At 51.5% G+C, this 19,463-nt stretch overlaps 7 protein-coding genes across 7 annotated transcripts; 5 read left to right on the top strand and 2 right to left on the bottom strand.

The window, feature by feature from the left end:
- The first annotated feature begins 2,656 nt into the window (after positions 1 to 2,656).
- On the top strand, positions 2,657 to 5,165 carry ERG3_2 (c-5 sterol desaturase). The gene is made up of 2 exons (XM_007811808.2): positions 2,657 to 3,701; positions 3,773 to 5,165. The coding sequence occupies exons 1-2, from the start codon at positions 3,451 to 3,453 to the stop codon at positions 4,746 to 4,748; spliced, it is 1,227 nt and encodes a 408-aa protein (XP_007809999.2). The 5' UTR covers positions 2,657 to 3,450; the 3' UTR covers positions 4,749 to 5,165.
- Positions 5,166 to 5,946: 781 nt separating this feature from the next.
- HGT3_1 (Belongs to the major facilitator superfamily) lies at positions 5,947 to 9,696 on the top strand. The gene is made up of 5 exons (XM_066118603.1): positions 5,947 to 7,391; positions 7,458 to 7,535; positions 7,602 to 8,084; positions 8,143 to 8,855; positions 8,911 to 9,696. Exons 1-5 carry the CDS (start codon positions 7,342 to 7,344, stop codon positions 9,258 to 9,260), a joined length of 1,674 nt encoding a protein of 557 aa, XP_065976123.1. The 5' UTR covers positions 5,947 to 7,341; the 3' UTR covers positions 9,261 to 9,696.
- Positions 9,697 to 10,258: 562 nt separating this feature from the next.
- On the top strand, positions 10,259 to 11,514 carry J3458_005098 (uncharacterized protein). Its single transcript, XM_066118604.1, has 2 exons — positions 10,259 to 11,223; positions 11,278 to 11,514. The coding sequence occupies exons 1-2, from the start codon at positions 10,934 to 10,936 to the stop codon at positions 11,369 to 11,371; spliced, it is 384 nt and encodes a 127-aa protein (XP_065976124.1). The 5' UTR covers positions 10,259 to 10,933; the 3' UTR covers positions 11,372 to 11,514.
- An 82-nt stretch (positions 11,515 to 11,596) lies between these two features.
- On the bottom strand, positions 11,597 to 12,426 carry J3458_005099 (uncharacterized protein; the record flags this gene model as incomplete). The annotated part of the gene is made up of 2 exons (XM_007811805.2): positions 11,912 to 12,426; positions 11,597 to 11,851 (listed from the first exon to the last, which is right to left on the bottom strand). Exons 1-2 carry the CDS (start codon positions 12,263 to 12,265, stop codon positions 11,597 to 11,599), a joined length of 609 nt encoding a protein of 202 aa, XP_007809996.1. The 5' UTR covers positions 12,266 to 12,426.
- Positions 12,427 to 12,781: 355 nt separating this feature from the next.
- On the top strand, positions 12,782 to 13,414 carry APS3_1 (Sigma-adaptin 3A; the record flags this gene model as incomplete). Its single annotated transcript, XM_007811804.2, has 2 exons — positions 12,782 to 12,850; positions 12,917 to 13,414. The coding sequence occupies 2 exons, from the start codon at positions 12,782 to 12,784 to the stop codon at positions 13,412 to 13,414; spliced, it is 567 nt and encodes a 188-aa protein (XP_007809995.2).
- Positions 13,415 to 13,597: 183 nt separating this feature from the next.
- Positions 13,598 to 14,336, bottom strand: J3458_005101 (uncharacterized protein; the record flags this gene model as incomplete). Its single annotated transcript, XM_007811803.2, has 3 exons — positions 13,598 to 13,717; positions 13,779 to 13,849; positions 13,934 to 14,336. 3 exons carry the CDS (start codon positions 14,334 to 14,336, stop codon positions 13,598 to 13,600), a joined length of 594 nt encoding a protein of 197 aa, XP_007809994.2.
- A 1,094-nt stretch (positions 14,337 to 15,430) lies between these two features.
- Positions 15,431 to 18,866, top strand: CDC60_1 (cytosolic leucyl tRNA synthetase; the record flags this gene model as incomplete). The annotated part of the gene is made up of 2 exons (XM_007811802.2): positions 15,431 to 15,499; positions 15,564 to 18,866. The coding sequence occupies 2 exons, from the start codon at positions 15,431 to 15,433 to the stop codon at positions 18,864 to 18,866; spliced, it is 3,372 nt and encodes a 1,123-aa protein (XP_007809993.2).
- Positions 18,867 to 19,463: the final 597 nt, after the last annotated feature.

Here is a 19,463-nt window from a genome sequence, read left to right on the forward strand (position 1 = left end):
TAAACTTCATTTCGCTGGCATTGAGATTGGATTTCGAGTGAATCTCGTCTACATGCAGGCGCGGGAAACAGTCTCACTGCTAAAAGTAAGGACCCTGTCGCCTGCTCCTCGTTCTCCCGGACTGCGTGAAGCTAAGCCCATTTGTCCAAAGCTTTAGATGGCATAGATCTCTCTGTCTGGGTTCTGGAACTGGGCTAAACACATGGCATCCTACATCCTACGTTACGTCGAGATCTGCAGAGTCCGAAGCAGGACCATTAGGCTTGATGTACTGTGGATATCAGCGTATCTAACCAGATCACATACCTAGCGATCGCGCTCTATAGCATAATATACTATAGTATATTGGCGTATACTTCTTGATGGGCAAATCTATTCTGCTACAGATTGGTTTGCAGGGCTTCTTCCTAGCGTTAAATAACCTGACTTTGCAACTCAAAGCATAAGTCTTCTCAGATGAACAGCCGGATTGCACCACGTTAATGGGGACAAAACGTCTTTCACAAGGAGTGGCGAATATGGTCGTGCGCTACCTCATTTTCCATCGGTTGAGCGAAGTGGTTTCACTGTAGTCCAAGGCATACCACACAATTCAGGCAACCCAACATACCTTTGAGTTGAGCCACAAACGAATTGGCTTTGGAGCATTTGGTTTCCCAAACACTTCAGATTAATCATTAGCCTGGAAAGTCAAGAAACAATACAGCCAGTTGTGTAGGCCGGATCGCACCACCCGTCCCATCCGACATGATGATGGGGGTTCGTCTCAACCAAAAGAGACGCTGACAAAGCAGGACTCGAGCAAAACAGAGGGAGAGCGTAGGCGGCTCGAGGCTTGCATTGCCTAACGATCGAAAGGCTGATCTAGTACGGCGTGGAGAGCTTACTGAGCAGTCTTGGTGATATATGCGACGAGATATCGTGATGAACACGGCGTCAGGGGAGCGTCACGACTCCCTCTCGTGAATCGTCATTAGTAGCGTATGATGGTGTGGTGCTTTTCCCGTCTTGTTTATGAATTCTCAATTCGTTCAGCCAACAACAATAAATGGTTCCTGCCATTAGTTATCCGATCCTGTCATTCTGGCCGCCCAAAACCTCTGCAATTCCTCCCGGATCACCAAGAGCTAGGTCGAATTGGGGTCTATTGCTGCGTCTAGAAGGTCCTGTCCAACAAGCGCTTGATCGGCAAAAGAGCCATGTGCTAGGGCGCATGAACCTGACACTCCCAGTACCCGATTGTGAGGAGGACCAACAGTGGCAATGACGGATTCCCTGTTTTGCAAAGGACCCAACTCGTTAGCCAGATTCTACCAACAGACCGAGGATATAGTCAAACTACGCAATCGTTTGGAGCATTTCCGAGACCGTACCGCAGGAGGACAACTTGCGGGCCGCTGTAAACCTTCAGCAGGGTCAAGAAACCTCCCATGTGAGATCGCTAGTATTTTCGACATGACTATATAGGGTGGACCAGAGATGAGCAGTGTTGTATGTCTCACTAGGTTGTAATCGATGGCGGCACACGCGTGACATGGTTGCGATGCAGACTGCAATGGGAAAAGCCATTGCAGTGTCCGTCGTTGACTCCGCTGCCTTGATTCTGTACGGCTCGTTGAAGCCGCTAGATATAGTCAGAGTGCTTTGAACAAATTTTAGGACTACACTCTACAGTATTGTCTAAACACCCAGTCAGGCCAAAAGCATATGTCACACGAAAAAATACCAAAAAACGGGCGTGGCCACGCCACAGTATTTTATGTGTTATACCCCCTTATATCCCTTTGCGACACACCCCCTAGCTCTAACAGACTCGTATGGCTAGAGCTATGCAAGCTTTAGATCCTGGTACACGGTCGTGTGTAATAGGCATCTTACACCGCTACGGCTCAACTATCTCCATATCTAGGACGGATAGTAGCGTTATGTAGGGGTTTTACAACATCTGGGGTCCAAATGTGGCCTGTAATGGGGTTCGAACTTGGCGTATAAGGCCAGGGTCGTAGATAGAAGCACATTTTTGGGTAATCCGGAAGTTCCAGGGCTTAGCGTGCCCTCCCGGGCTCATAACTGTCACACGAAAAAATACCAAAAAACGGGCGTGGCCACGCCACAGTATTTTATGTGTTATACCCCCTTATATCCCTTTGCGACAGCATAGGGTGTCCACTGTTCGGTGGCGGTGCTGGTGGACGTTGAGACATATAGAACACAATGCATTCCAGAAAATGCCACTCTTCGGAAAGCAGCTCGGGGGCTACGGTTGTGGCTTCAGCCTTCAGCGCCATAACTGAGTCCCAACGTGAGGCGGCGGGATGGCCCGTTCCTGGCCGTGTTCATGACGGGATTCAAATTTCAGACTAGATGTTGACTTTGTCAGCGCAAGGGCTACTACAGGAAATGGGCCGCCATGGTGCGATTAGCCTTTACCAATGATGGGTTGGATATCTCCATCGTCACATGTAAATATATGCAGGCGTTGTTCAAATTGTGCAGGCCGGCAGTGGGCGAGACACACCGGGTGTAGTTGTGTAGATGTGAGAAGAGGTAGATTTGGGTGGAGCTCAACAGAGATGCGGGAAGTTGGACGTTATTGCCGGACGTCCAATGAGAGTGTGAAATGTTGTTGGTACGTAGTACTACTACTAGTTGGTAGGAACAGACCAGGCACGAACTGTCGTATTCGTATCGGGGCCGACGGACAGTCAACTTGTCTGCTCCCACAACTTACAAGCTCTGATCGAACCACTAGCCATGCGGCAGATCATCCAACAATCGGTCGAGAGCATTGCGACATTTCAATGGGCAAAATACCCTCATGTCTGTACACGTTGCAGCCTAACATGTGAAAGAACCTGCCAAGGCCGTTCTTTGTACTGCGATATTTTTTGCTAAATGTCGCCCACCACAATTCTTTTCCTTTTCGGCGCATTTAGAGAACTGCAAAGGCATCAATCACATCAGGCCATCGGAGGCCCACACATCCGGCCGACACCCACACCAATCCCATGGGGACGGCAGGAAGGGGCAAACGACTCGAAATGGGACCACGTCAAAGAAAGTTGAAAGGACCAATGAAGCACCGATGTTTGGGGATAGGCGTTGGTTGTACAGGTGTGCAAGTGGTCTGGTCCATCAGTCCGCAGTTCAGGCTTGGCTACCGAATACTTCACATTTGCGCCAAAGTGAGACGAGATGCCCTGTCCGGATCCAGAGCTTCCGTCCTCTGGTCCGTACTCGTTTACAGCAGTGAAATAGCAGCATAGAGTCCGTACGCTGCAGATAAGAAAGAACATGACCCCTTGGACTACTTCGCATCCACATCCCGCCGTCTAGTCGGCTCTCCTCATCAACCATCGAGCAGCGTTTAACGACTGGCATGGCCGGGACTTTGTCTCAACTCAAAAGCTCATAATTCATCCGACTACGTCCCCAAAACTGCTGCCCATCATGGATGTTGTTCTCGATCTCTACGAAACATATATAGGCGACCATGTCTATGCCAGGCTGTTTCCGGCGCATCCGACGCCGTACGATGCTGATTTATTTGCAAACACGACCATATTTCCGTTTGGTTTCGAATGTGAATATAAACCGCCGACCAAGTACTTCACTGTGCCACCCTCGCCAGATATTTGCCGAAGCGCCTGGGCGAGAGACAATATTCTCAGGCAGTCCATCGACCTCTTTCTATTGCTGTGGTGAGTTTCCAACTCTGTTGCCAACATCTCATGTATACACCTCCTCCTAACCAGACGACTCCGTGCGACAGGATCTTTGGCATGGCGGTCTACTTTTTGTTCTCCACGCTCTCGTACGTCTTCATCTTCGACAAGCAGCAGCAAGAGCACCCGCGCTATCTCAAAAACCAAGTCAAGCTAGAGATCCAAGAAACCCTACGGGCACTTCCCGGCATGTCTCTCCTCACGCTGCCCCTCGTTCTCGCCGAAGTCCGCGGGCACACCAAAATGTACGATACCGTAGCGGACGGGCCCGGCCTCTGGTACGAAATCCTCCAGTTCCCGCTGTTTCTGCTGTTTACCGATTTCTGCATCTACTGGATTCACAGGGGCCTGCACCACCCGCTCATATACAAGAACATTCACAAGAAGCACCACAAGTGGGTGGTGCCAACTCCCTTTGCGGCGTATGCCTTCCACCCCGCGGATGGCTGGGGCCAGTCTCTCGCTTATCACGTGTTTACCTTCATCTTCCCCATGAACAAGTTTTCGTTCCTGGTGCTCTTTGTCTTTGTCGTCTTTTGGACGATCCTGATCCACGACGGCGAGTACCTGGCGGACAATCCCGTCATCAATGGCGCAGCCTGCCACACGATTCACCACTTGTACTTCAACTACAATTACGGCCAGTACACGACGCTGTGGGATCGAATTGGAGGCAGCCACCGCGTCCCAGACAGGGAAATGTTTGACAGGGCCAAGAAAAACGGCAAGACTGAATGGGAGAGACAGAACAAGGGGGTGGAAAGCATGATTCTCGAGGTTGAGGGACAAGACGACCGGATGTACTCGCCAGAGGAGTTCAAGAAGAACAAGTCAAATAGGCAAAGAAAGGCCGTGGGGTGGGTTGCTTGTGGTCTTTTTTTTTTTTTTTTTTTGGGTCAAACTGGGTGTTTGCTGGGAGCGCTAGAGGGGGTAGCTATTGTGCTTTCAATGTGGGATACTTGTCAATTGTGGGCGTTGACTTGGGCCTCTTTGACTTGCAAAAAGGTTGTATTTAGAGCGTAGGCGGTGTTGATTCACTGAATTGCTAGACCCTTGATTTTCAACTTTTTCACATCGTTTTTGCTATTAATTCTAATATTTTCTATTTTTATACAGTAAAATATTAAAATGCCAGAGGTAAAGCGGCTGGGTGTGGGCAGGTACGCGATAAGGGACTTGATGGCTGAATATCCAGTCTAAAGGGCAATGCTGTATGTATACTTGCAATTCAACCTTCTGGGGATATTCCTCTAACCCAACTTGCTTTGAATCCATCGACTTCATTTGCTCTTGATGCCCGACTTTCCATGTGTGCTTGTGAGGCGCAGCTGACCAAGGGTTCGTTCGTGTTACATCCGCTACCCCAGACGTCAGAGTGTAGACCCAGAATTCCCACTTTTTACCGGTAGCAACCGGCAACTTGGACAAGATGGACGGCCGTGGTCCTACTAAAGAGTGTCCCAGCACGGCGGCGCGGGACTGGACACTGTTTCGCCGTCTGCGCCAGAAATGGCGAAGAGGATTGATTGATATTTTCATATTGTGCCGTGTCGGGCGTTCCGATTATCAACGGAGCGGCGTCAAGGTCCGTCCCACCCGTCTTCCGTCGTTCCTCTTTCTCCTCGCCACTCCTTGACTCGCTCTTCCTACGCACAAGGACACAATGGAGAGTGCACCAATAAGTTTCCCAGAATTCGCCGTTTCTGCACGCTTCATCCGAGCATTATGAAGGAATTTCTGGGTCTCGTCCTGTCCTCTGACGTCGCTGCCCCCACCGTCGATGGGCCAGTTCGCGGTAGCCTCATGCCAGCTGACCAGTGAGATGAAAGGATTGCAAAAAGCTTGAGCCCTTGAGATTGGCGTAAATAATGGAGCCAAGTTGCGAGTTCCCGGCCGCAGCGTTAAAATTTGGACGCACAGATGATTACGAGGATTAGATTGATGTGCAGAAACATACGGAGTAGACCGGAGTGAATGGGATGGATATTATGAAAAAGGGCACGTGCAACTTCAACGTTGTCACGTCTGGCGGAAATGAGCAATGTCTGACAGGTAGGAGCAGACCGAATGCGCGGGAGCCAATCAGGCGTCGGGCGACACCCACGGCCACACCAGACCGTCAAGTTCCCGTCCCCTAAATTCAAGAGCCGTCAACTGGTCTGCATTCAGGAGAAAATTTGACATGAATGTCTAGTCCATGCTTCCTTCACAGCAGGTACTCCGTAGATGCAGCCACAAATGAGCCCCCCTTTTTACCTCGATTGTAGCCTCTTGCCGTGTTGCCTTCTTGCCTGTCGGACAAGGCTGATCTAATTTTTCCCTCCCCTGTCAGCACTTTAGGCTGTATCTGCCCCTGTGGTCCAAATCTTGTACTCCTCCATTTCACACACTGGTTTTTTTTTTTTTTTTTTTTTTTTTTTTTTTTTTTTTTTTGCTCTCTCTAATCTTTGGCTGTCGGCATTTCCATTGATTCCCCATTTGCTCGCCACTTGCGCGTATTCTCTCTCTTTTTCATTCACTTCTTGGCCTCCATACCTCGACAGCCTAGTCCACCCCACGCTTCGAGCTTGTGACAACGCCATCGCATTTACCCCGACATCGCCCTTGTCTCTCTGCTCCGCTTCTCGGCATCATCGTGCGTCTATACTGGATAACCCCAGATAAGAACTACGGCGGTTGACCGTGGGTGACCCAAATTGGTCATCTGCATCGTGCGCCGCACATCCGCAACCTGAACATCGACCTGCGCCAGCTCACGCCAAGTGTACGTGTGAGGTGTGCGTGCGTGCGTGTGTGTGTGTGTGTCTTAGTCTGACGTCTCATAATCCCCATCGCATTACTCAGTACCCCATTCATTCTAGCTCTTCGTCTGCTTATTCCACCCGTAATACAACCAACTCGGCACACCACACGCGCCAGAGCCGACCATTCAGTCCGCGAGGCACTAGACAGATATCCCGAACACTGCCTGACCCGCACCTCTCCGACTAAACCACCCGACACTGCAGAGCGCTGGTGTTGATGATTGGAAACCTTGTCTTTGTCTGCTGTCACCAGACCCCGTCCATTATTTGACTCGGTTGGCCGACGTCACTTCCCATCTCCACCTCCTCTTTTCTCCTTTGGTACCTGATCAATTGAGACGCAGGTGGGTGCTGCTGCTCAACAGCCCCAGATCGCCATAATTCCTTCGTCAACTCCAGCTCGTCTCCCTTCCAACATTCCTCTACGGACCCTCCCTACCCGATCAGATACCGACCAAGACTCCCAGGCCGTTTCGCTATTGGGCTTTCCGGGCCACGCCGCCTCTAATCATCGTCGGCGGTCCTCCAGCTCCGAATCGTCCTGGACTGACACCGGCGATATTGGAGATCAACTCGGCGACGAACTCGATCCTGTACGTCTTCAGCTGCCCGAAGAGCTTGAGCAAGAGCTCCTCGCTGGTGTGCAGAAGCGTCAGCCCAAGCACAACAAAAAGGTTCGCATACGCGACCCCTCGCCCCAGGACTACGACCGATCCCCCTCGTTCCCTCGAACTCTCGACAAGGAGGCCATCGAAATCCCCCAGATCAAACCGCAACGGCCCTCACGCGCTCAACGTTGCATCGGAGCCATCATGTCGGGGCCATCGGGTTCCATCCACGGCCTGACAGGCAAGGCCCTGCTGTACGAGATACCACACCGCGTTTGCAACACTTGACTGTAGCGTACATACTGACACGATTCTTAAAGTTACTTCACCAGCATATTTGTTTCTCTTGGCGTGTTTCTATTTGGCTATGATCAAGGCGTTATGTCGGGCATCATCACGTATGGTCTATCCAAGCCACCCGAAAGCATGTGGACATGTCCTTGCTAACAAGACATCGTTTATAGTGGCCCTCACTTCATCGACTACTTTGACCATCCCTCCAAAGCTCACGTTGGTACCATGGTGGCAATTTTGGAGATTGGCGCCTTTATTTCATCACTAGTTGTCGGCCGAGTTGGAGACATTATTGGTCGAAGACGTACCATCTTGTATGGATCCTGCATATTCTTCGTTGGTGGCGCTTTACAGACATTGGCAACCTCCATGACCATTATGATGCTTGGCCGTATCATTGCCGGTGTTGGTGTTGGTATGCTCTCTACTATTGTGCCTGTGTATCAGTCGGAGATTTCCCCTCCTCATAATCGCGGAAAACTTGCGTGTATCGAGTTTTCTGGCAACATTATCGGCTACACAACCTCGGTCTGGGTAGACTACGGCTGCGGTTACATTGACAGCAACTTGTCGTGGAGAGTCCCCCTCCTCATGCAGTGTGTCATGGGAGCGCTTCTCGGTCTTGGCAGTTTGATCATTGTTGAATCTCCAAGGTGAATTTTGATTATTAGATATGAATGCTTTGAGTCTGTGATGCTAAATTTGTTTCAGGTGGCTTCTTGACAACGACCATGACGAGGAAGGCATGGTAGTCATTGCTAATCTTTACGGAGGCGGTGATATTCACAACCACAAGGCCAGAGAAGAGTACCGCGAAATCAAGATGAATGTGCTTCTCCAGCGACAAGAGGGCGAACGGACCTACTCTGACATGTTCAAAAGATATTCTACTCGCGTCTTTATCGCCATGTCTGCGCAGGCTCTAGCACAGCTGAATGGCATCAACGTCATCTCTTACTACGCTCCTTACGTCTTTGAATCTGCCGGCTGGGTTGGGCACGATGCTGTTCTGATGACGGGCTTGAATGGCATTACCTATTTCTTGTCCACAATCCCGCCTTGGTACTTGGTAGATCGCTGGGGTCGAAAACCGATCCTGCTGTCCGGTGCAGTTGCCATGACTATTTCTCTGTCACTTATTTCATACTTCATCTACCTTGATGTCAAATGGACGCCGAGAATGGTAGTCCTATTTGTCATGATATACAATGCGGCGTTCGGCTTCTCTTGGGGCCCTATCCCATGGCTGTACCCACCAGAGATCCTGCCTCTCAGCATTCGATCCAAGGGTGCCAGCTTGTCCACAGCCACAAATTGGGCGTTCAATTGGCTGGTTGGAGAAATGACACCAATTCTGCAGGAATGGATCAAGTGGCGACTCTACCTTGTTCACGCTTTTTTCTGCACAGTCTCCTTTGTGATTGGTAAGTGCAACTATCCGCCAAGTTTTCACGGCGGCATTGCTAACCAGCCACTCAGTGTATTTCGTCTACCCCGAGACTTGTGGCGTGCGTCTCGAAGAAATGGATTCCATTTTTGGCGATGCTAGCACTGTCATGGGTACACCATCCATCCATGCCGATACCGAATCCCTCATACGTGGTGGCTCGCCGGGACCGTCCAGAGACTTTCCCGGAATGTCGCTTGATGCTGCCGTAGAAATAGACGACGATCGAAAATCACAAATCCAGACCAATGGAGGCGAGGACCGAAGCATCGGCGGCTGGCTCTCTAGAGTGGTGGCTCGCGGCAGATCACCGAGCGTCCGCAGCAGCCAAGGTCGATATGCTCCCTTGGGTCAGGAAGAGAGCCAGCGCAATGATGAGTGAAGCAAAAGCAAGCATGCCTTTTCGAAGTTAGAATTTTTGCATATATAGACCGAACAGGTGGAGCAATGTGTGGACATGCATACGGCGTCCTTCTTGGAATATGATTCACCAAGGGCCCAGGTTATGCCTAGGTTTTGGACGCTGTCAATTGGCGTTGGGTGTACGATCCGGGACCGCCAGTAAAGGCGTGTATAAGACGAGGCATTAACAATAGTTGGCGTTTTACACTATCACCTGCGCGTCGCTAAGGCGAACGATGCTTCCTTGTACCAGTTTAGACGGAACACTGGCGCCTGTCACGACAGTGAGTCACTGCCCGACTTTGGACTGTATAAAGCAGGAACCCTTTAAATTAAAATTATCAAGTATTTCAATACACCATGAACGCATCGCGATGCATTGGACACTAGCAAGACTGGTGATCCATCGCGGCAAACTTTTTGTTATATTATACAACATACCTTGGTGACTTATTATAGTTAAGTGAGCTGCACCTATCACCCCTATTGTAGGCTTAGACTTGGTAAGTCTGTAATTGGGGATGAATGGATCGGCGTTATGAAGAAGGCCGAATTCAGTCGGTGATCTACAGTCTGTGGCAGAATATATTTGCCCACTGAGAAGCATACACTAACAGACTAGAGTATATTATGATATGAAACACAATAGCTGGGCACGTGAGCTGGTTTAATACTTTTTGCCTCCCACTGTAGTTGTATTTGGGTGATTAATAGCTTCCTGCCCGCTTCTGATGAACGCTATTCCTTTCTCAGAGTTAATTAAGCAAAGCGGGAAAGAGATGAAATGTACCAGTCTCTTAGCTTTACTTCTTTAATGAGGGTCCCCGAGTGCTAAGCCACTATAATCACAAGCCTCATTTACCTTGGTTTAAACTCAATGTACGAATGGTGTATATAACCTTGGTTTCTATTATTGGTTTACTTTTAAGTGCCGGCACGAATCTTTGTGGATCATCGCGATCCTGCCGTTTTGGTGTCGAGGGCTGTAGTCACCTTTTAAAAAGCTCGTCGCAGGCGGGACCCTGCCGGGAGCCCCCAGAGGGGATAAATTACAGCTTGAAGCTTTAGCTCTCTGCGCTTTGCCTATCCCTAGGGCAACTTGCTCATTGGCATCAGGGTCTTGTACTAGCCTGCGGGACCAACATGGAAAAGAAGATGCCGAGAAGAAGATGCAAAGCACGACGCGCGTGCTGGGAGCGCGAGAACTTGAACAGAGTTAATAGATGCCTACCAGCGAAAGAAAACCAATCTGTACATGGACTTTTTAGCCGTTATTTGCGGCCATCTAGTCTAAGTCCTCGGACTAATTCAAAATTACTATGTAAATAAGTGAGTGGTCGCAGCCATTCGTCGCTTGAGTCGCCTGTACTGCAACCTTTACAAAATTGCAATGGTGAAAAGAGCCGCTTCAATAACTGCTGGCTCTGGGGGTTCATTTCCAGAGAGTAGTCGTAGTTCAGACTGCCTCGGAACCAAATTCAGTCTTTTTGTGCGTAGAATTCGCCCAGGGTAGCATGGCTGAGAAGCGAGCAGTATGTATGTATGTCTCCGCACGGTCCAGCACTGTGCACACCCAGACGCTGGCTATTAGAATAAAATTAACACGGTACAACCACTTCAAGTCCGACATCAAATAAGCCCAACCACAAAGTCATGGGGACCGAAGTCGTCCACGCCTACCGGCACTTGTACCGCTGCCTGCTGCGCGCGGTGCAGTACTCGTCCCCGGCGCGGTACATTGCGCGCGACCAGCTGCGGGCCGCGTTTAGGGAGACGCCGGCGCTGGACGCGGAGGGCGTGAAGCGCACCATCTGGTTCCTCGAGGCGGCGGGCAAGGAGAGAGGGCTGGAGCATGCGATTTTGAAGAATCTGCTGCGGGTGAGGGGCCAGAGGGACGCGGAGTCGAGGAGTTGGAAGAAGAATTTGATTGGCACGGCGCAGAGGTGAGTTTTCTCTATGTGTGCGGTGTGTTGAAGTCGTGAGGCTGACGGGTGTAGGGACGGCATGAAGAGCGATAGGGGCACTCCGTTTCAGCACTACGACATGACTGTTGCCATGTTGAATAGGACCATGGGGCTTTGTCTGCGATGAAGGTTGGGTGTATTTGTTATGGGCGTTTGCGGCCGCTTTACTCGTATCTTTTGGGTGACGGGCACGTGTACATCAGCGGATTTGTTAGGCCGAGGACTGGGACAGCATTGGATATTTTTTATAATACATTCAACAGATGGAGCTAAAGCGATAATACAAGTTTATGCGTGGCAAAACAATATCCATGGCTGAGGTCTTGCGCCTGGCTGACGGGTCTTGGACTGGCTAGCAGGTGGCGGGCTCCTCGATGACAATATCCAGCTCTTGTAGAATCAGATCGCTGAGACTGACGCCGTCACGGGTGTAGATCCAGCTCCCCGAGCCGGTGCCCTCCTTTTCTCCCTGGCCCTCGCCAATGATGCACCAGTCGTATCGTTTGGGGCCGGAAATCGGACTCGAGAGCCAGATCTGCTTGTTCGGGGGCTGCTTGTTGATGACGTATGTGCCCTTGTCTGCGACGTTGATGGTCATGACGCCGGACTGCAAGAAGCGCGATTAGTAGCCTGTTCTTGGAGGGCTTGTAGGGGAGAAGGCACAAACTGAATATTCAATGTCAATGTCCTCTCGTGCGTCTTGAAGCTGCTCGAATTTGGACAGAACAATATCCAGGTAGCTATCGGCTAGCTCGTGGTATTGGCCGTCAGATAGCTCGGCTACGCCCACGCTCGGTCGGGACTCTTCAACGCCCTGCTTGGCGGGGTTGTCGGTCTCGGGCATGATGCCTTTGAAGCGTTGAGATGACGTTGAAAAGGGCCGGTATGGGAGTCTGTTTAACCGAGGTCGGAGGACGTTGGAGGCGCGCGGGAGCAGTCTGAGGCTTGAGCGGGTGACATTTGATCGACAGGTGGCCTGGGCCATGAGCCTTGAAGCCTGCGTGACTCCTTGTCGGGACATGTTTGGGGGAAGGTAGCACGCTGAAATTCGTAGGTTGACGATCGTCTGCGATGTCGCGGAGTGATGATGGGAGCCACAGGCCCAGGACCAGGGAAAGGTTTGAAGGCGGTACGAAATTGGTCCGGCGAGAATTCAATTCTCGCGAGTGTTGATAGGGTGGTGGGATTTGAAGTTTTCAATGGCTCAGCTGCGCCTTGGAGGGGGTGAAGGAGCCGAGATGGCCAGATGTCAATTCGTGAGGAGAAAGCGGAGGAAAGGCGAGTTCGGCATACGGCTCAGCACGTCAACGCATGATCTGATTGATGCTGCCGATGAGCTCCCCACGCTGCACGTCAAGCCGCAGCTGTGGTTCGACATTGGCAGCTGGCCACCGGGCGCTCAGGACCACCCACCGTCACCCGTCTCTCGACCGCCCCGCCGGTTTGAATTGTGTGCATGGGGCGGCCGACGAACTGTCCCGCGATACTTTACCTTCCCATCGTTTCGTCGACATTGAGGGTTTTGGCTTTTGCGACCATGATCAATGCTTTTCTGGTCTTCAACGGCCAGGGGCAGCCTCGTCTGACGAAATTCTATACACAGTTGGTACGTCACGCTCGTCTTCTGTCGCCAAACTAACAAGGTGCCAACTACTGACCACGCGTCCCACAGGAGACGAGCATCCAGCAGCGACTGATATCCGAAATCTTTACCCTGGTTTCAAACCGACCAAACGGCTCTTGCAACTGCCTACCCCTGCCGCCTCTTCTGGCTGCGTCTGGCACCTCGCAATCCTCGTCCAAGGAGCAGAATGACGTGCCGTCCCTCGTCACATACCGCAACTACGCGACGCTCTACTTTATCATAATATCCACCTCTACCGAGTCTCCCCTCGCCTTGATCGACCTGATCCAGGTTTACGTCGAAGCTCTAGACAAGCTGTTTGAGAACGTGTGCGAGCTCGACCTCATCTTCAACTTCGAAACATTACATGCCACGCTGTCAGAAATGATCATAGGCGGCGTCGTGATAGAAACAAATTTGGACCGCATAGTCTCGGGAGTCAGAGCACAGGGTACCGTGGCCAAGCGGCCGGTGAACGAGGGGAGAAGCACAGGAATCGGTTCGGGTTTGGGCATGGGTGCTAATTTCGCCTGGGCTGGCCGATGATGAGGGCGGTCTTGATGCGATTTGTTCTTCAAACTATGACTACGATGCCGATGAAGCTATGATACAGGGTGGTAATGTACATGGACCGTTTCAAAGTAATACCGAAATGAGCGGGTGGGAGGGCCAGGGTATTGTGATTGCTAAACGCCGTGTATGAAAATAGAAACACATGAAGAGAATGCATTATTTGGGTCTAGATTCCGGCCGTTGCGTCGACAGCTGTGGCTCTGGAGCATCCGGTCGTCGCTCATAGCGCTTCTCTGGGTCAATGACTCCAAAGAGGTTGCGCGCGTGACGGCGCATCTAAGAAGTGTGTCAGCAGTATATTCGGTAGAAACAAATTAAGACTGGAAATTTGGCAGACCTCTTCCGATGGCTTGTATTGCTTGCCCCACCATTCAAACTCGGAATAAAAGAGCAGCCAGACAAGGGCGGCTAGAAAACATTAGTGAGCAATGGCTCTGATACTTCGTCGTTTGGCGCGAAGAAGAAAACAAAGAATAAGGGAAACGGGCTCACCTGCGATTGTTGCCAGCTGCGCAAACTTGACGCCTTTTTCCCACCGCGGCGACCTGCTGGCCAGGAATATTCTACGCTTGTACTTCTTTTCAAAGCGCAGTTGCTGTGCGTGGTTCAACTCCTTGAAGTTGGGGGGCCATACTTTGCGTGCTTGGTACGGGTTGTTGAACACGGTGAAGGGCACCTGCTTGGGGAGAGAGTCTTTGCCCGACTGAGCCAGTCGTCTTGCCGTGGCTGCAAACATGGCTCTCTTTTTGTTCGTGATCGTCGTGTGCAGGGGACGCGACGCAGGGTGACTCGACTCGTTTTTTGATGCGCCGATGTTCGCTATTGTCGATGTCGTGGATTTGTCGGTTCGTCGGTTGTGCGTCGCCAGCCGGTATTCTTCTGTCGGCACTAGCATGGTGCCGCAGGAAAGGTCAATGAATTTTATCGGCCAGGCCGCCTTGTCAGTTGGTAGATCCGGGCAGCGCCGCTTTTACGCGGGGACAACTGTCAAGTGGCCCTGGTTTGTCGTTCCGGACTTGGAGCCGGTTGCCTGAAAAGTTACATCCCAAGTCCCTCCTGTGCCTCATGTCACAACGAAGGACATTTTGAGCTGTACCACTGCACGCGAGGTGCATTGCCGCAACCTCGTTGTCGACACGGTCTGTGTTGTTTAAGCCCATGGCTCTCGAATTGCTCAGCCGCACAATGGCAGTAGAGATCCCTTCTGCAGGAGGCGAATCAGTGCATGGCTGCCGCCGCTATGCCTGCTCCGGGACTCTTCGAGGACCAAGTGATCTGGAAGAGCAGTTAGTGATTGCGAAGATGTTTATACTCGCGATTTCGCCCCCAAACTCAGAATTTCTGCCTACGGTTGCTGCCTCCTTACTTTAACATCACGGCTGGAAGGCCTTCCTAACTAACTAGGTAGAGTTTTTGACTTAAGTGCTGACTGCTGCTGCCCTGTGCCGAGCACTCATCTCTATTAAGCCTCCCCCAAAAGCTGGTGGAAAATGGTCTTTATGAGTGGGAAAAGGTGTGTGCATATTATGACTTGATCCTGATCCTGTTTATATTGCGAAACTACTCCGTAGCACATCGCATGAAATCGACATTTATAGGTGGCTTTCGGACCGGGGCCAAAACTGCACACAACATGGACTCAGCCACAGGTACTCAGCAGCACTGATGCCGGAAAAGCGGCGGCCAGGGCACCGCTCAACTCCGTGCTGGTCAAGCCACACCCACTCAGCCTGCCGTCACTGGAGCCCCGCGATTTTAACCCCTCCACATGGCCTTCGTTGGTGACTCAAAAAATTCCACTTGGGACAGTACATGCCATTCTGCCAGATTGCCCGCGCAGACCAACAAGAGTGAGCCAGGGGCGATCCTATCCCGCAAGTGAGTCAAGCTGAGAATCCCATCACATGAATAAATACTGTGCTTTCGGCTGTTGGATGCGAAACTATTCCTGATGCTGATAAGCTTGAAATTACCTGCAGGACTCGCAATATGGCTACGAATTCCGTGCCCAAGGCTATGGAGGCCTTGTCCATTTCTAAGACCAAAGAGTTGAAAGGGGTATGTGAGCCTTACTTGTCCTTTACTTCGCTGAGAACTCATTCTGATAATTGCCCCTGGCCAGACCGAAAAAAGAGACTCCTTGATTGCTGTCGAGAAAATGTACCAGCAGAAATGGCAAGACGACAAAATCTTCGAAGTCGACGCTCCTACAACCACCGAAGTGCCTCTGCACTCAATCCCCGCCGCCGAGCTACGAGAAAAAGTTCCCAAGTTCTTTGGATGCATGGCATATCCCTACATGAACGGTACTCTGCATGCTGGCCACACGTTTTCGGCCAGTAAAGTCGAGTTTGCCACTGGTGTTGCGAGAATGCAGGGAAAGCGTGCTCTGTTCCCGATGGGCTTCCACTGCACCGGCATGCCTATCAAGGCTTGCGCTGACAAGCTGATTAATGAGATTGGAAAGTTTGGCGAGGACTTCTCTGGATACAACGACGAAGAAGATGATGCTGCTGGGGAGAAACCAGCCGCGGCAGCCGTTAGCCAGACCAAGGAGGATGTCACCAAGTTCACTACCAACAAGAGCAAAACCAAGGCCAAAACCGCCAAGATGAAGTACCAATTCCAAATCATGCAGGCGATTGGCATCCCCACAGAGGAGATTCATCAGTTTGCTGACCCTCAGCACTGGCTCAAGTTCTTCCCTCCTCTAGCGATTCAAGACTTGACCAGCTTTGGTTGCAGAATTGACTGGCGCAGGTCTTTCATCACGACTGACGCGAACCCCTACTATGATGCCTTTGTCCGATGGCAAATGAATCGTTTGAAGGAGCTGAACAAGATCAAGTTTGGAAAGAGATATACCATCTACTCCATCAAGGATGGACAGCCTTGCATGGATCACGACCGCGCCGAAGGAGAGGCGGTCGGTCCCCAGGAGTATACTGCTTTGAAGCTGAAGGTCTTGGAATGGTCACCCAAGGCTGCTGAGGTTGTGAAGGGCAGGGTCCCTGAAAATGCTGAAATTTTCTTGGTTCCGGCTACTTTGAGACCCGAGACCATGTATGGCCAGACTTGCTGCTTTGTTGGACCTAAGATCACCTACGGCTTGTTCAAAGCTGGCGAGAACTCATATTATGTTGTCACTGAAAGAGCTGCTCGTAATATGGCGTACCAAGGCATCTTGGCCCAGGAGGGAGTTGTTGAGAAAGCCGGCGAAATCCAGGGCACTGACATGGTCGGCACTTTGGTAAATGCACCGCTGTCATGCCACAAGGAGGGTGTTCGTGTCCTGCCTATGGAGAATGTTTTGCCCACCAAGGGAACTGGCGTCGTCACCTCTGTGCCCTCGGACAGTCCTGATGACTTTGCCACCGTAACGGAGCTGGCCAAGAAGGCCGACTACTACGGCATCAAGAAGGAATGGGCTGAGTTGGAGATCTACCCCATTATTGAAACCCCCTCATTTGGTGACTTGTGCGCGCCTTTCTTGATCAAGAAGTTGAAGATTGCTTCTCCCAAGGACACCAAGCAATTGGAAGAGGCCAAGGAGTTGTCTTACAAGGAGGGTTACTACCAGGGCGTTTTGAAAGTTGGTGACTTCAAGGGCGAAAAGGTTGAGACTGCCAAACCCAAGGTTCGCGCCCAGCTGATTGATGCCGGCCACGGATTTGCCTACTCGGAGCCTGAGCGAAAGGTCGTTTCTCGATCTGGCGATGACTGTATTGTTGCTCTGATGGACCAGTGGTATTTGGATTACGGCGAGGAAAAATGGAGAGAGACTGCCCTGAGATGGGTTGAGAACGCCGATGGCAAGGGCTTGAACACTTGGACCGCCGAGACCAGGCACAGTTTCGAAGGTGTCTTAAACTGGCTGAACCAGTGGGCTTGCGCCCGTACCTACGGCTTGGGATCCAAGTTGCCCTGGGATCCCCAATTCCTGGTTGAGAGTTTAAGTGATTCCACCATCTACATGGCCTACTACACCGTGTGCCACTGGTTGCACAAGGACTTGTATGGGCGAGAGAAGGGTGTAGGAAATATCACTCCTGAACAACTGACAGATGATGTCTGGGACTATCTGTTCTGTCGTCGCGACTTGAGCGAAGACATTCTGAGCTCATCTAAGATTCCTAAGGCCACACTGGAGAGCATGCGCCGTGAATTTGAATACTTCTACCCGCTGGATGTGCGAAGCTCCGGCAAAGACTTGATCCCCAACCACTTGACCTTCTTCTTGTACATTCACCTGGCCATATTCCCGCCTGAATACTGGCCACGAGGTATCCGAGCCAATGGTCACCTAATGCTCAACGGAGAGAAAATGGCCAAGAGTACCGGCAACTTCATGACCCTGCGCGACTTGGTCGAAAAGTACGGCGCCGATGCCTCGCGTATTGCCATTGCTGACGCTGGTGACGGTGTATCCGATGCCAACTTCGAAGAAGATGTTGCCGACAACAACATTCTGCGCCTATTCAACTTGCGTGAGTGGTGTGAAGAAATGGTTCGAGACGAAGCTGATCTGCGCACCGGCGAGACCAACACCTTCCAGGACGCCCTCTTCCACAACGAAATGAACGGCGCCGCCCGCGAGGCTATTGATCAATACGCCCAGACCAACTACAAGCTGGCCCTCAAGGCTGCTCTCTACGAATTGACCGGCGCCCGTGACTTCTACCGCGAGGCTTGCGCCGCCGCCGGCATCAAGATGCACAAGGAACTGGTGTTCAAGTACATCGAGCTGCAGGCCCTCCTGATGGCCGTCATCGCCCCCCACTGGTCCGAATACATTTGGTTGGAGGTGCTGAAGAAGCCCAGCACCATCCACGACGCTACCTTCCCCAGCGTGCCTCCCGTCGACGCCGCCTTGTCCGCCAAGCGAGACTACGTGCGTAACACGGCATCCAACATCAACTCGGCCGAGGGCCTGCAGCTGAAGAAGAAGGCCAAGGGCAAGGAGACCTCTTTCGACCCCAAACGCCCCAAGAAGCTGACCATTTACATCTCCGATAAGTTCCCGGCCTGGCAGGCCAAGTACATCGACCTGCTGAAGGAAATGTGGGATCCAGCCACAAAGTCCGTCAACGACAAGGAGCTGAACGGAAGGATCGCCAAGATGGGCGAAATGAAGAAGGCAATGCCCTTTGCTCAGACCCTGAAGAAGCGCCTGCAGTCAGGCGAATCCCCCAGCGTGGTCCTGGAGCAAAAGCTTGCGTTTGATGAAAAGGAGACGCTGGCGCAGATGCTGCCCGGCTTGAAGAAAGCTGCCGGCCTGGTAGAGTGTGACGTGTTGGTCGTGGAGGAGGGCGGTAAGAAGGGCGTGAACCTGGTGGACGGCAAGGAGGTTGACATCACGGTGCCGACCGCGGAGAATGCTGTGCCTGGGGTGCCGACGTTCTTTTTTGAGAATGTCGATGCGTAGAAAATATTACGATAGATGGGTATTCTGGCAATTACACTGCGGGGACTACTAGGATGGTAGAAGACGATAAATCAGGTAGACATGATGTTTTTACTTTACTGCTGTTCACGGAAGTCATATCGTCTATGTGAGCCAGGGGCCATGTTGAATGTTGCTGCTGAATGAGCTCAAGGCATTTAGACAGAAGGGCCTTCATCCACGATACGGAAGTTTTGAGCAGCAGATGAGACGAAACTAAGGACAGACGTTTGCCACCGCACCGAAACCAGGCCAGGTGGTCGTTGCCACTCTCACGGATGCAGAATTGCGTGCTTGCTATACGATCACGATGTGAACCATGTGCGTGAGGACAAGGATGTTTGCATTCGCTCACGAGATGCGCCATGATTGGCGGTCACTGCCAGGGTTGCCCGTGGCGACAAAAACAGGCACGTCTGTCCATACATCTCGTGCAGTATCGACAAAACAGGTTGGAGGGTCGGGATCTACAAAAGGCCTCACAGTTAGACGCTATTTCTGTTTCTGCTGCACACCGCCGCGGCCGATACAGCAAGAGTCTGGTGTACGACGGGGAGCTATCAGTACAGAGCTGGTTGC

The sequence above is a fragment of the Metarhizium acridum genome, assembly GCF_019434415.1.
Source record: "Metarhizium acridum strain ARSEF 324 chromosome Unknown scaffold_31, whole genome shotgun sequence".
NCBI lineage: Eukaryota > Fungi > Ascomycota > Sordariomycetes > Hypocreales > Clavicipitaceae > Metarhizium > Metarhizium acridum.

Excerpts from the sequence above, each read along its gene's own strand:
- J3458_005098 (XM_066118604.1), top strand. The coding sequence starts at position 10,934 with ATGGGGACCGAAGTCGTCCACGCCTACCGGCACTTGTACCGCTGCCTG. Across the intron at positions 11,224-11,277 it reads TTGATTGGCACGGCGCAGAG|GGACGGCATGAAGAGCGATA; the intron begins GTGAGTTTTCTC and ends TGACGGGTGTAG.
- ERG3_2 (XM_007811808.2), top strand. The coding sequence starts at position 3,451 with ATGGATGTTGTTCTCGATCTCTACGAAACATATATAGGCGACCATGTC. Across the intron at positions 3,702-3,772 it reads GACCTCTTTCTATTGCTGTG|GATCTTTGGCATGGCGGTCT; the intron begins GTGAGTTTCCAA and ends TCCGTGCGACAG.
- HGT3_1 (XM_066118603.1), top strand. The coding sequence starts at position 7,342 with ATGTCGGGGCCATCGGGTTCCATCCACGGCCTGACAGGCAAGGCCCTG. Across the intron at positions 7,392-7,457 it reads CTGACAGGCAAGGCCCTGCT|TTACTTCACCAGCATATTTG; the intron begins GTACGAGATACC and ends CGATTCTTAAAG. Across the intron at positions 8,085-8,142 it reads ATCATTGTTGAATCTCCAAG|GTGGCTTCTTGACAACGACC; the intron begins GTGAATTTTGAT and ends AATTTGTTTCAG.